This window comes from Bufo bufo, chromosome 1 (genome assembly GCF_905171765.1).
Source record: "Bufo bufo chromosome 1, aBufBuf1.1, whole genome shotgun sequence".
NCBI lineage: Eukaryota > Metazoa > Chordata > Amphibia > Anura > Bufonidae > Bufo > Bufo bufo.
The window spans coordinates 225,490,554-225,502,951 of NC_053389.1; the positions used below are offsets into that span (position 1 = coordinate 225,490,554).

General features: G+C 39.3%; 1 protein-coding gene across 2 annotated transcripts in view; it reads right to left on the reverse strand.

The window, feature by feature from the left end:
- Nucleotides 1-208: 208 nt before the first annotated feature.
- The window catches only part of SYT10 (synaptotagmin 10), a 145,590-nt gene continuing 133,400 nt past the window's right edge, over nt 209-12,398 (reverse strand). For both annotated transcript variants that reach the window (XM_040435818.1, XM_040435810.1), the window contains 3 exons: nt 1,749-1,920; nt 1,155-1,284; nt 209-412 (listed from right to left, as the gene is read on the reverse strand). In XM_040435818.1, coding sequence (XP_040291752.1) covers nt 341-412; nt 1,155-1,284; nt 1,749-1,920 — 374 coding nt within the window. In that variant the 3' untranslated portion in view covers nt 209-340. The remainder of the gene's footprint in view (nt 413-1,154; nt 1,285-1,748; nt 1,921-12,398) is intronic.

Here is a 12,398-nt window from a genome sequence, read left to right on the forward strand (position 1 = left end):
CCTACACCCACAATGCACTGCTTCCTCTGCAGGCATTTTCTCGTTTGGTCAGACATATAGATATGAATATATAAAACAACATAGAAATTTTACTCCTGAGTGCATTTGTGTTAACTACAACACGTTTCAGGGTGACCCACCACAAGGAATAACGAAAGTGCCCTCACAATTCCTAGGTCGGCACCAGATCCACCCTTTTTCTGCTGCTTGTGCCCCTGGGACTGTGAGTGTTGTCAAGTTGCAAATTTTTTTTTTTTTTCGGTTTGGTTGCTTTACACCAAGCTCCTTGACAAGGAGTGTTAGGCAAGTGGTTGATGAGTAAGACCTCATACTGGTTGTTCTAAGGTGTCAAAGGAGGCTTTGGAGAAGAACAGGATCCTTGACTGTCAAAACTAGTTCCTCTCCCTGGCATCTGGAAATAAAATAATATTTATTAAATAGATTTTATTTTAATATAAGCAGAATTCTTGAGCCTTTTGCCCAAAAATTGAAAAAAAAAAAGAAAATAAATCAAAGTAAATATAATTTTCTTTCTATGTTAGCCAGTTCAGTCCTTGACACTGTATTTCTCTTGCAGCCGAGTCCTGAGTGTACCTAAGTCATACTTGTCAACTTTATGAAGCCGTCATCTGAGTTTTGACGAGTCACACCCCTTTTATACCTGATTACGCTCCCTTTCAGTACTATCTCTTTAGTGAACTGTTTGAGTGCTGGGACTGAGTATGATAAGGCTTCATCCTGGCACAACTTACAGTTGACTTTTTGGGAGAGTCATAAAGTATGAGCTAAGTTACAAAAGCTATTTTCTAACAGTTAAAGTGCTATGATTCAGTCCTGACTCCTCTTACATTCTGCCCTGAATGCAGTACAATACACCGCTAGTTGCTATGGGCATCAATTCTGCTTTGCACCAGACCTGCTATAGCTCCCCAACCACAAGATGTAGTTTCCCATTAGGGTTGCTACTTTTTAGTTAATAGGAAGATGGTGACACCAGTTGTGGTAATGTCTTGCTTTCACTGTAACACTGTGTTGCCTTGAAGGCCATGCCATCACCAATAGTGTAGGTTACACCATCTGTCTCACTGAATTCATGAAAAGGGAGGGATAAAACATCTCCATGTGTCGTGGATGAAACTGTTTAGTTTTATTACCTCCACTAATGCATGCCAATGGGTTATTGGTTTTCTTGGGTATGCCAACATCTCATTCCAGTGGTCTCTGCCAAGCCCCTCGGCATCCACTCCAGTTCTGCACACTCCAATGACTTCGTTGTGTCCCACCCTGTGTGGTAAAACTCAGTTAAATTTGTTATAATAATGAAAATCTATAGAGTAAAGATTCATACTCCTCAAAAACCTCCAATCCTCCAAGAACAATGCACAAAAAAAAGGATTAAAGGGAATTTCAGGAAACAGTGAAATATATGCTTCATCTACAACAGATAAGTCAGCTTCATATGGTGCCCCATGTAAAAGCAGTATATTACAGCTACACATCTATACTCCTAATAGCCAAAATGGCTCAAAAATATTGTGCATTTTTGCTGCTAATAGCTATAAACAAATATACCACGCATTTCCCACCAACCCCACCCCTCTTTGCAGTGACTAACATCCTGTCAATCATCGTCATGGTTTCCTCATTACTTGTATCCAAACTGCACAACATATTTTTGTCCGTTTTTGCTACTAGCAGGAAGGAGCACATAGGGCATTATATTAGGTTGAAATGACACAAGAACTTACCTATCATAATCCATGATGGCTATGGACAGGCTGACTTGGTCCATGTTCTCTGGAGGGATGTCAAATATGATGGCCTCATTGTAGACTGGATTTAACGTGTTCTTTTTTGTGGTAGTTTTGCGTTTCTTCAATCTGCGGCCTTCACACATCAGTGACACCTTCACATAAGGATCTAGGAAGAGCGGAGTATATTACACTAATATAGAGACAGGGAGCAGTAATATACTATATATTTCATGCATTGTTATATAAGTTATATTATTATGCATTGAGAGGAGCATAACGGCGTTTATATTCTTATGCATAGGGTACAACATTATTGTGGTTATATTCTTGTACATAGCGGCAGTATTATAGCAGTTATATTCTTGCACATAGGGAGCTATATTATAGAAGTTACACTACTCACAAAAAGTTTGGGATATTTGACTTTCAGGTGAAATTTATGGAAAACGTACAAAGTTCACGCTACAGTGATATTATTTTATTAAAGTATGGCATTTAACCCTCTCCCGTCCGCCCATACACTATAAACGTCTGGGAGGTGGTTCTCTATTTCTGAATAGACGTTCTAGAACGTCCATTGAGAAAGTGCAGCTGCACGCTAATCGTGCAGCTGCTGATCGGGTTGCCCGCTGTCAGTGACAGCAGGGCAACCCAGAGAGAAGGCAGGGACAGTTCCCAGGTGTCCCTGCCTTCTGGATCGCTGCATACACAGCGCACACCGAGCAATGTGTATGCAGAGCATGAAGCGCTACGCTTCATGTGACCGCCGTGACCGGAGAGTGCAGGAGCTGTGTGAGGTCTTTCACAGACCTCGATTAGCCCTGCTCTGAGGCTGTACAGCGCAGAATTATGCTGTACAGCCTCTCTGAGGGGTGTATTTCTCCTGTAACTGGAGCTACTTTATCAGCCCGTTACAGGAGAAATCAACAGTGAAAAAAATAAATAAAAAGTGAAGTAAATGTCCCCCAGAGGTCTTGTATGACCTTATGGGGGACGAAAAGTGTAAAAAAATAAAAAATAAAAATAAAGGGTTGAAAAAATAAAATAGAAAAAAGGTTTCACATGTAAAAAAAAAAATTCCCCAAGTAAGAAATAAAAAAAAATGTTAATAATAGAAAAAATAAAATAAAATAGACATATTTGGCATGCCGCATCCATAAAAACCAGCTCTATAAAAATATCACATGACCTAACCCCTCAGGTGAACACCGTAAAAAAAAAAAAAAAAAAAACGGTGTCAAAACAAGCAATTTTTGTCACCTTACATCACAAAAGGAGCAACACCAAATGATCAAAAACGCGTATGTCCCACAAAATGGTACCAATAAAACCGTCACCTCATCCCGCAAAAAATGAGCCCCTACATAAGAAAATCTCTTAAAAAATAAAAAAAAATATAGCTCTTAGAACATGGAGACACTAAAACATCATTTTTTTGTTTCAAAAATGCTATTATTGTGTTAAAGTGAAACAAATAAAAAAAGTATACATATTAGGTATTTCCGCGTCCGTAAAAACCAGCTCTATAAAAATATCACATGACCTAACCCCTCAGGTGAACACCGTAAAAAAAAAAAAAAAAAGGGGTCAAAACAAGCATTTTTTTGTCACCTTACATCACAAAAGGTGCAACACCAAGTGATCAAAAACGCATATGTCCCAGAAAATGGTACCAATAAAACCGTCACCTCATCCCGCAAAAAATGAGCCCCTACATAAGAAAATCTCTCAAAAAATAAAAAAACTATAGCTCTTAGAACATGGAGACACTAAAACATCATTTTTTTGGTTTCAAAAATGCTATTATTGTATTAAAGTGAAACAAATAAAAAAAAGTATACATATTAGGTGTTTCCGCGTCCGTAAAAACCAGCTCTATAAAAATATCACATGACCTAACTCCTCAGGTGAACACCGTAAAAAAATAAAAATAAAATAAATGTGTCAAAACAAGCTATTTTTGTCACCTTACATCACAAAAGGTGCAACACCAAGTGATCAAAAACGCGTATGTCCCACAAAATGGTACCAATAAAACCGTAACCTCATCCCGCAAAAAATGAGCCCCTACATAAGAAAATCTCTCAAAAAATAAAAAAACTATAGCTCTCAGAACATGGACACATTAAAACATAATTTTTTTGTTTCAAAAATGCTATTATTGTGTAAAACTTTAATAAATAAGAAAAAGTATACATATTAGGTATCGCCACGTCCGTAACAATCTGCTCTATAAAACTGTCACTTGACTGAACCCCTCAGGTGAACGCTGTAAAAATAAATAAATAGAAACTGTGCTAAAACAACCAATTTTTTGGTCACCTTGCCCCATAAAGTGTTATAATGAATGATCAAAAAATCATATGTACCCAAAAATAGTAGCAATTAAACTGGCACCTTATCCCCTAGTTTCCAAAATGGGATCACTTCTTGGGAGTTTCTACTGTAAGGGTGCATCAGGGGGCTTCAAATGGGACATGGCATCTAAAAACCATGTGGAGTTCCTTTTCTTCTGTGCCCTGCCGTGTGCCCATACAGCAGTTTATGACCACATGTGGGGTGTTTTTGTAAACCTCAGAATCTGGGTAATAAATATTGAGTTTTGTTTGGCTGTTAACCATCGATGTGTTAAAGAAAAAAATTGATTAAAATCGAAAATCTGCCAAAAAAGTGAAATTTAAAAATTTGATCTCCATTTTCCTTTAGTTCTTGTGGAACGCCTAAAGGGTTAACAAAGTTTGTAAAATCGGTTTTGAATACCTTGAGGGGTGTAGTTTCTACAATGGGGTCATTTATGGGGGTATCCACTATGTAGGCCCCACAAAGTGACTTCAGACCTGAACTGGTCCTTAAAAAGTGGGTTTTGGCAATTTTCTTAAAAATTTGAAGAATTGCTTCTAAACTTCTAAGCCTTCTAACGTCCTAAAAAAATAAAATGACATTTCCAAAATGATGCCAACATAAAGTAGACATATGGGGAATGTTAAGTAATAAATATTTTATGTGGTATCACTTTCTGTTTTAAAATTCAGAGAAATTGAAATTTAGAAAATTGTGAATTTTGCAAAATTTTGGGTAAATTTGGGATTTTTTCATAAATAAAGATGAAATATTTTGACTCAAATTTATGACTATCATGAAGTACAATGTGTCATGAGAAAACTTTCTCTGAATGACTTGGATAAGTAAAGGCGTTCCAAAGTTATTACCACATAAAGTGAGATATGTCAGTTTTGCAAAATTAGGCCTGGTCAGGAAGGGGGCAAATGGCCCAGATGGCAAGTGGTTAAGTAGAAGCATGCAATGGTGATTTCCTCATCTCAAACAATTTATTAAAATAGAAGCCAACAACAGTGGTGGGTATACCCCCACAAATAATGTCAATGTCTCAAAAACATGTCATGTTGCCTTGAGCATCAAATACAGCTTGACAACTATGTCTCATGCTGTTCACAAGTCAACTTATTGTCTGCTGAGGCACGAAATCCCACTCTTCTTGAAGGGCGGCTCTCAGGTCATTGAAGTTCTGGGGAAAGAAGTTACGAGCCTCTACACGGCGACTCAGCTGATCCCATAGGTTTTCAATGGTATTATTGTCCCTTGTCCAGCGTAGATGCTCCCTGGCCCATGCAAGGTGATGACGCATATGCCTGGTGGTGTGGTCAGGTACTCTTGCAGGTCATCTAGCATGCAGACTAGCTGATGTAAATGGTTTCGAATGGTCTGATGTGACACTTGGGTGCCTCTAACCTCCCTTAAATGTGCCTGGAGTTATGTAGCATTCATCATCCGGTTCTGCAGGGCATTGTTCACAATAAAGCAGTCATCAGTGTGGGATGTGGCCAAAGAACGTCCACTTCTATGCTTTTCTGTGACTCTTCCAGTCTCTCTGTAGCTCTGTTGCAACCAGCTGATGACACGCTGTGACACTCTAAGATCAGTGGCCACTTCTGTCTGAGAACATTATGCTTGAAGCCTCACAAAGGCGAGGTACTGTTGAATAATTGTTAGGTGTCGTCTTGGTCTAATGATGTCAAAATATGAACAGCATGATGAGGAGGACTGTTTAATTCTAATCAAATCAGGACATTTATTGGGCAATTCATGGATCAAACAACTGTTGTGAATTTTGCCATTAAGCTCCTTGTTAGAGAACAGCAAGTTGTGCAAAAAGTACTGAAACATTGATCAGTTGGATATGTGCATTCAAAAATTTTGAGAAGGTCACATTTGGTTCACCTGTAAAGATTGGAGTGCGTTTTAGGTTCATACTGAAATTTCACCAGCAAGCCAAATATCCCTAACTTTTTGAGAGTAGTGTATATTCTAGTACATGGAGTAGTATTATAGTAGTTATAGTATTATAGTAGATATTTTTTTGTACATAGGAGGCAGTATTATAGTAGTTATTTACTTTACATAGGAGGCAGTATTACAGTACTTAATATTCTTATACACAGTAGGCAGCAATATAGTAGCTATATTCTTGCACATAGAGGTCAGTATTATAGTAGTTATATTCTTAACCAAATTTATTTTTATTCAAAGTAAGTAAGGCATATCAATCGATCACAAACCATCGTAGCATCACTGGTAAGGCAAAGTCACAAATCGGTCATGGAAGTGACCACAAATGCATGTCAGTGCAACACATGTTGTACAAAATGATACATCAAATGTGACAGACAATAAAAATCAAGTATAACACAAATAAGAGGAAAAGAGAGGGAAAGGAAGGGAAAGGAAAGGGGGGGGGGGGTAGGGGAGTTTTCCCCAACTCCGTCAGGGGAACTTCCTATATGTCTTCCAGGGCGACCAGATTTTAAGAAAGCGGAAACGCGTGCAAGATTCCCAGTGGGCCAGCTCTTCAAACCTGTAGATCTGATCCACCTTATCCCTCCACATCGAAACAGTGGGAGGTTCAGTATCCTTCCAAAGCAGCGGGATGAGCAGTCTCGCCGCCGTGATGAGCATAGTAGGAAGATCAGATCTACAGGGGGAAAGCGAGTCATTAGGGCACCAAAGCAGAATCAGTTTAGGATCCAGCTTAACCTGCTTAGCACACACCTCATTTATCAGAGCTTCTATACTGGTCCAGAACGCTTTAATCTTTTCACAGTGCCACCAAATGTGTGACAGAGAGCCTACGTCTTTTCTACACCTCCAGCACTCACTTGGGAAATCTGCATTAAGCCTATGCAAGAACTCCGGGGACTTGTACCATCTCGTGAGCAGCTTATACGAGTTTTCTTGTACCTTAATACAGCGGCTAAAGCCGTGAGAGTGTGTAAGGACAAAAGCCCTTTCCGGGTCTGTAAGGTGGATGGACAATTCCCTTTCCCATGAAGAAAGGAAATGTAGCTCAGGAGGGGAGGCTGAGAGTAACTCCTTATATATGGTAGACAGCGGTTTAGGGATCCTACGGGCATCTGATAGTCTCTTAGACAGCCAAGAGGGGGTTCCAGAGGTGGTGGGGGGTGGTAGCTTAATCATCTTAATCTCCTTCTGCAGGGCAAAACTCTGTAGGAAGGAAGCTTTTTTGACTTTAGGGTCATTCAAGACCGTGGACCAATCCAGGGACCCATCCGGGGACCTAATCTCACTTAAAGGGATCTCGGCCAAAAGAGGCCAGATACCTGAGGGCTTCTCGGCTTCCGGATGGACATAAAACTGTAAAGAGGAAAGCGGAGTACCCGGTATGGGAAACTCAAGTGTTCTATCCTTAAACTGCTTGGCCCACTCAACAAACATACCCTTCCATAGGAGTGGCAAAGAGGAACCACCCGGAGAACAAGGGGACAGCCCCCCAGAGAATCCGCTTCATTCTAGTGGAGAGCAGAGAGCGCTCAAGACACACATATGGAGCACTATAAGTGCTATTGAGGAGGGATAGACCTCTAAATAGTTGAAAGGCCACATAGTAGGAACGTATGTCGGGCAGACCAAAGCCGCCAAACCTCCTCTCTCTGGTCAGCACCGAATAAGCAATTCTGGAGGGTTTACTTCCCCACAAAAAGAGGGAGAAAACTCTGCGGATGTCTACAAAAAATGAGTGCGGCAGCCAGATAGGCAACACCTGCAGAAGGTACAAAAATTTAGGAGCTATAAAGGTCTTGAGGTAGTTCCTCTTGCCACACCAGGAAATAAACGGCAGTCTAATAGAGTGCAGCTGCTTCCTAACATAGTAGTTATATTCTTGTACATAGGAGGCAGTATTATAATAGTTATATTCTTGTATATAGGAGACAGTATTATAGTAGTTATATTCTTGTACATAGGAGACAGTAATATAGTAGTTTTTTTTTCTTGTACATAGGGGCAGTATTATAATAGTTATACTCTTGTACATAAGGGCCAGTATTATAGTAGTTATTTAGTTGTACATAGGAGTACATAAGGGGTCAGTATTATAGTCCAAACTTTGAACACTGTGCGACCCGCTTTCCGTCTGTGTACAACACAATAGTATGGTAGACTATTATCACTGTGCATTATCCCCGCACTGTGATCTGACTGTGCTTATTATGTACTGCTGCAGATGGTCATAGAGTCGAGCCCCATTCCTAAATTTGCTTTGTGGCCCTATAATACTATATACAAAGCTTTCCATTTTCAAATGAGTTGAAGTGGAAATAGTCCTAGCTTGCGGCTGAGTTCAGGCTAATTTGACATCACAGACGATCTTTTGGCATTGTTGACAGAACGTCTCCATATTCTTTTAATACTGAATCAGTGTAATTACATATCTCATTGATTACGTAAATTGTTGTCACTTGCACAGTCCTTTTCAGAATGATTCAAGTCATTTCCCCTCCCACTCCCATCAGTTTATACGGTAACTGGATGCAGGAACATTATAAAATCAGAGTCCTATTGTCAATGTTGTGTTCAGCTGACATGTTGGGGCTAAGTTTTCCGTTCATTCAATTATCTGCTCTGTTTTCAGAGATTTGGTCTCTTACAGCACAGTTGCTTCACCCAAGTCCTGCATGTGTTCACTCTCTGCCCGCCTGCTCTAGCTGCATGGGCAATAAACAGATAAGCTCTGCCCATTTCCAGCTGGCCCCTGGGACAGCCATTGGTCCTTCATGCTAACTTTCATGACTAAAGAAGAGAAATCACTGAAAATAATTGCATAATAGATGCAAAAATTATACAGAGACTAAAACCTTCATTCTGATTTGATAAAATCTGAGATTCTTAGCCAATATATTTTGATCAAAACACATCTATGCCCACCTGCCACAGTAAGGTGGTCTCAGACAGGCAGGAACCTACTCTAGAATATCTCTTATTTATGTATCATATCATGCAGAAAATTTTTACCTTTTTCAGTTATTTCTTGTTTGTAGTATATACTTTAAGGTGTAGCTACCCCCAAATATGAAAACACTCCTATTATTCCACCTAAGGAGTGGTTGTCTCTAGTGCACTTTTAGGCTACTTTCACACTCGCATTTTGGCTTTCCGTTTGTGAGATCCGTCATGGGCTCTCACAAGCGGTCAAAAATCAGTTTTGCCCTAATGTATTCTGAATGGAAAAGGATCCGCTCAGAATGCATCAGTTTGTCTCCGATCAGTCTCCATTCCGCTCTGAAGGCGGACACCAAAACGCTGCCTGCAGCGTTTTGCTGTCCGCTTGACGAAACTGATCCAAACGGATCCGTCCTGGCACACAATGTAAGTCAATGGGGACGAATCCGTTTTCTCTGACACAATCTGGCACAATAGAAAACAGACCCGTCTCCCATTGACTTTCAATGGTGTTCATGACGGATCCGTCTTGGCTATGTTACAGATAATACAAATGGATCAGTTCGTTGCATGCATCCGTTTTTGCAGATCCATGACGGATCCGCCCAAAATGCGAGTGTGAAAGTAGCTTAACCCCTCCTATTCCACTGGCTGCTTTGATTAGGTGGTAGATATAACTGTGCTTGCTCTTCCCCTCATTGGATGCTTGTACGCACACAAATGTAGCAAGTCGCAGCACATTACATATGCAGAGTCTGTTTCCTCAATGTAGATGCCTACTGGCATAAAGACAAGTATTAAATAGACTAGGTGCAATTATTTTCAGTGATTTATCTTCTTTAACCCCTTTGTGACATCCGCTGTACATGTTTTAGTTTTTTTTAAATAAAAAAATATAAGTAAAAAAGCACCCTTTCCTCTCGTCAAGCCTTATACAATGAAAAATAAAAATAAACATATTAGGCATCACCGTGTCCGTAATGACCAGCTCTATAAAAATATCACATGATCTATCCGGTCAGATGAACCCCATTAAAAAAATTTTTGCTAAAATTGAAATTTTTTGGTCACCTTGCCTTACAAAAAATGTAGTAGCGGACGATCAAAAAATACAATGTACCCAATAAATGATCCCCTACACAAGAGAATTGACACAAAAATAAAAAAATATGGCTCTCAAAAATGCTTTTATTGTGTAAGATTTCAAACAAAAATTAAAAAAAATAGACATTTTAGGTATCGCTAAAAGTATGTAATCTCTACTCCTTAAGGTGAATACTGTAAGAAAAATGTAGAAAAAAAAAATTGTGTCAAAACATCCCACAAAGAATGAGCCCCCACACAAGATGATTGACAGAAAAATAATAAAATATATGGCTCTCAGAACATGGCAACACAAAAAAAGCATTTTTTCAAAAATGCTTTTATTGCGTAGGATTGCAAACAAAAATAAATAAAAAGAGACATAATAGGTATCGCTACATCCATAATGACCTGCTATCTAATGGTCTACCTCTTCAGGTGAATTCTGTAAAAAAATTAATTAAAAAAGTGTCAAAACAGCTACTTTTTGTCACCTTGTCTTACAAAAAGCATAATACTGAGAGATCATAAAGTACTATGTACTCCAAAATGGTACCAATGAAAACGTCAACTCATCCCGAAAAAATGAGCCGTCACACAAGACAATCGGCAGAAAAAATAAAATAAAAATAGGGCTCTCAGAAAATGGTGACACAAAAACAGAATTTTTTTTTTCAAAAATGTTTTCTGTAAAAGTGGTAAAACCTAAAAACTATAAAAAGCGATCAAAAAGTTATATGTTCCCCAAAATAGAACCAATGATAAAGCCCAGTTGTGAGAAAAAATAAAATGTATGATAATCATACATAAATCATACATAAAATGACTGTACTGTTCTACAGAGGCTGATAGCAACATGGTGCTAGCAATAGCATGGCAATAGCAACATGGCGCCCGTAAACAATTCCACCAAAATGTTCCCTCCAGAAACCATATGGCACTCCTTCTGATCCCTGCTGTGAGCTTGAACAGCAATTTAATTTATGAGTACGTATGGAAAGTTGCTGTGTTCAGGAGAAAATGCTTAACAACATTTGTGCTGATATTTCTCCTGTCACCCCTTGTGAAAATAAAAAATGGGGAACTTATGCAGCATTTTATAGGAAGAAATTAATTTTTTTTATTTTCACAGCCAAGTGTTTCTAAATAATATAAAAAGCCTGTGGGATCAAAGTGGTCAGTACACCTCTCAATAAATTACTTGAGGGGTGTAGTTTTCAAAATGGGGTAATTTTTTGGCTGATTCTTCTGTAGGGGTACCTTAGTGTGCCTTCCAATGTAACATGATGACCAAAAACCATTCCAACAAAATCTGCCCTCCAAAAACCATACGGCGCTCCTTTCTTCTGAGCCATACTATGTGCCCATACAGCAGTTTACGAACACATATGGGGTGTTTTTGCAAACTGCAGAACCAGAGTAATAAAGACTGAGGTTTGTTTCGCTGCTAACCCTTGCTGCCTTACATGAAAAAATTTATCAAAATGTAAAATCTGCAAAAAAGTTACAGTTTAAAATTTTGCCTCCATTGTCCTGTAATTCTTGTGAAATATGTAAAGGGTTAACAATGTTTGCAAAATCAGTTTTGACTAAGGCTACTTTCACACTAGCGGCAGGATGGATCCAACAAGCTGTTCATCCTGTCGGATCCATCCTGCCACTATTTCGCCGTGCCGCCGGACCGCCGCTCCGTCCCCATTGACTAAAATGGGGACGGGGGTGGAGCTCCGACGCAGCACGGCAGTGCACGGTGAGAGGCCGCCGGACTAAAAGTTCTGCATGTCCGACTTTTTAGTCCGGCGGCCTATCACCGCGTTGCAGCAGAGCTCCACCCCCATCCCCATTATAGTAAATGGGGAAAGAGTGGCGGTCCGGCGGCACAGCGAAATAGCGGCAGGACGGATCCGACAGGGCGAACAGCCTGTCGGATCCGTCCTGCCGCTAGTGTGAAAGTACCCTTACTAGAGAGGTTTAGATTCTAAAATGTGGTCCTTTATGGGTGGTTTCTACTACGCAAGCCCCATAAAGTGACCTAAACTAAACTGGTCCTTAAAAAAGGGATTTTGGAATTTTCCTTAAAAATTTGCTTCTAAAAATCTAAGTTAACTTCCTAAAACAATTAAATGACATTCACAAAATGATGCAAACATAAAGTAGACAGATGGTTAATGTTAATTAATAAGTATTTTATGAGGTAGCACTATCCATCTAAAAAGCTAAGAAATTAAAAATTTTAATATTTTTTTTCCAAATTTTTCGTATATTTTAGATATTTTTATAAATAAAGGTAAAACATATAGACTAAAA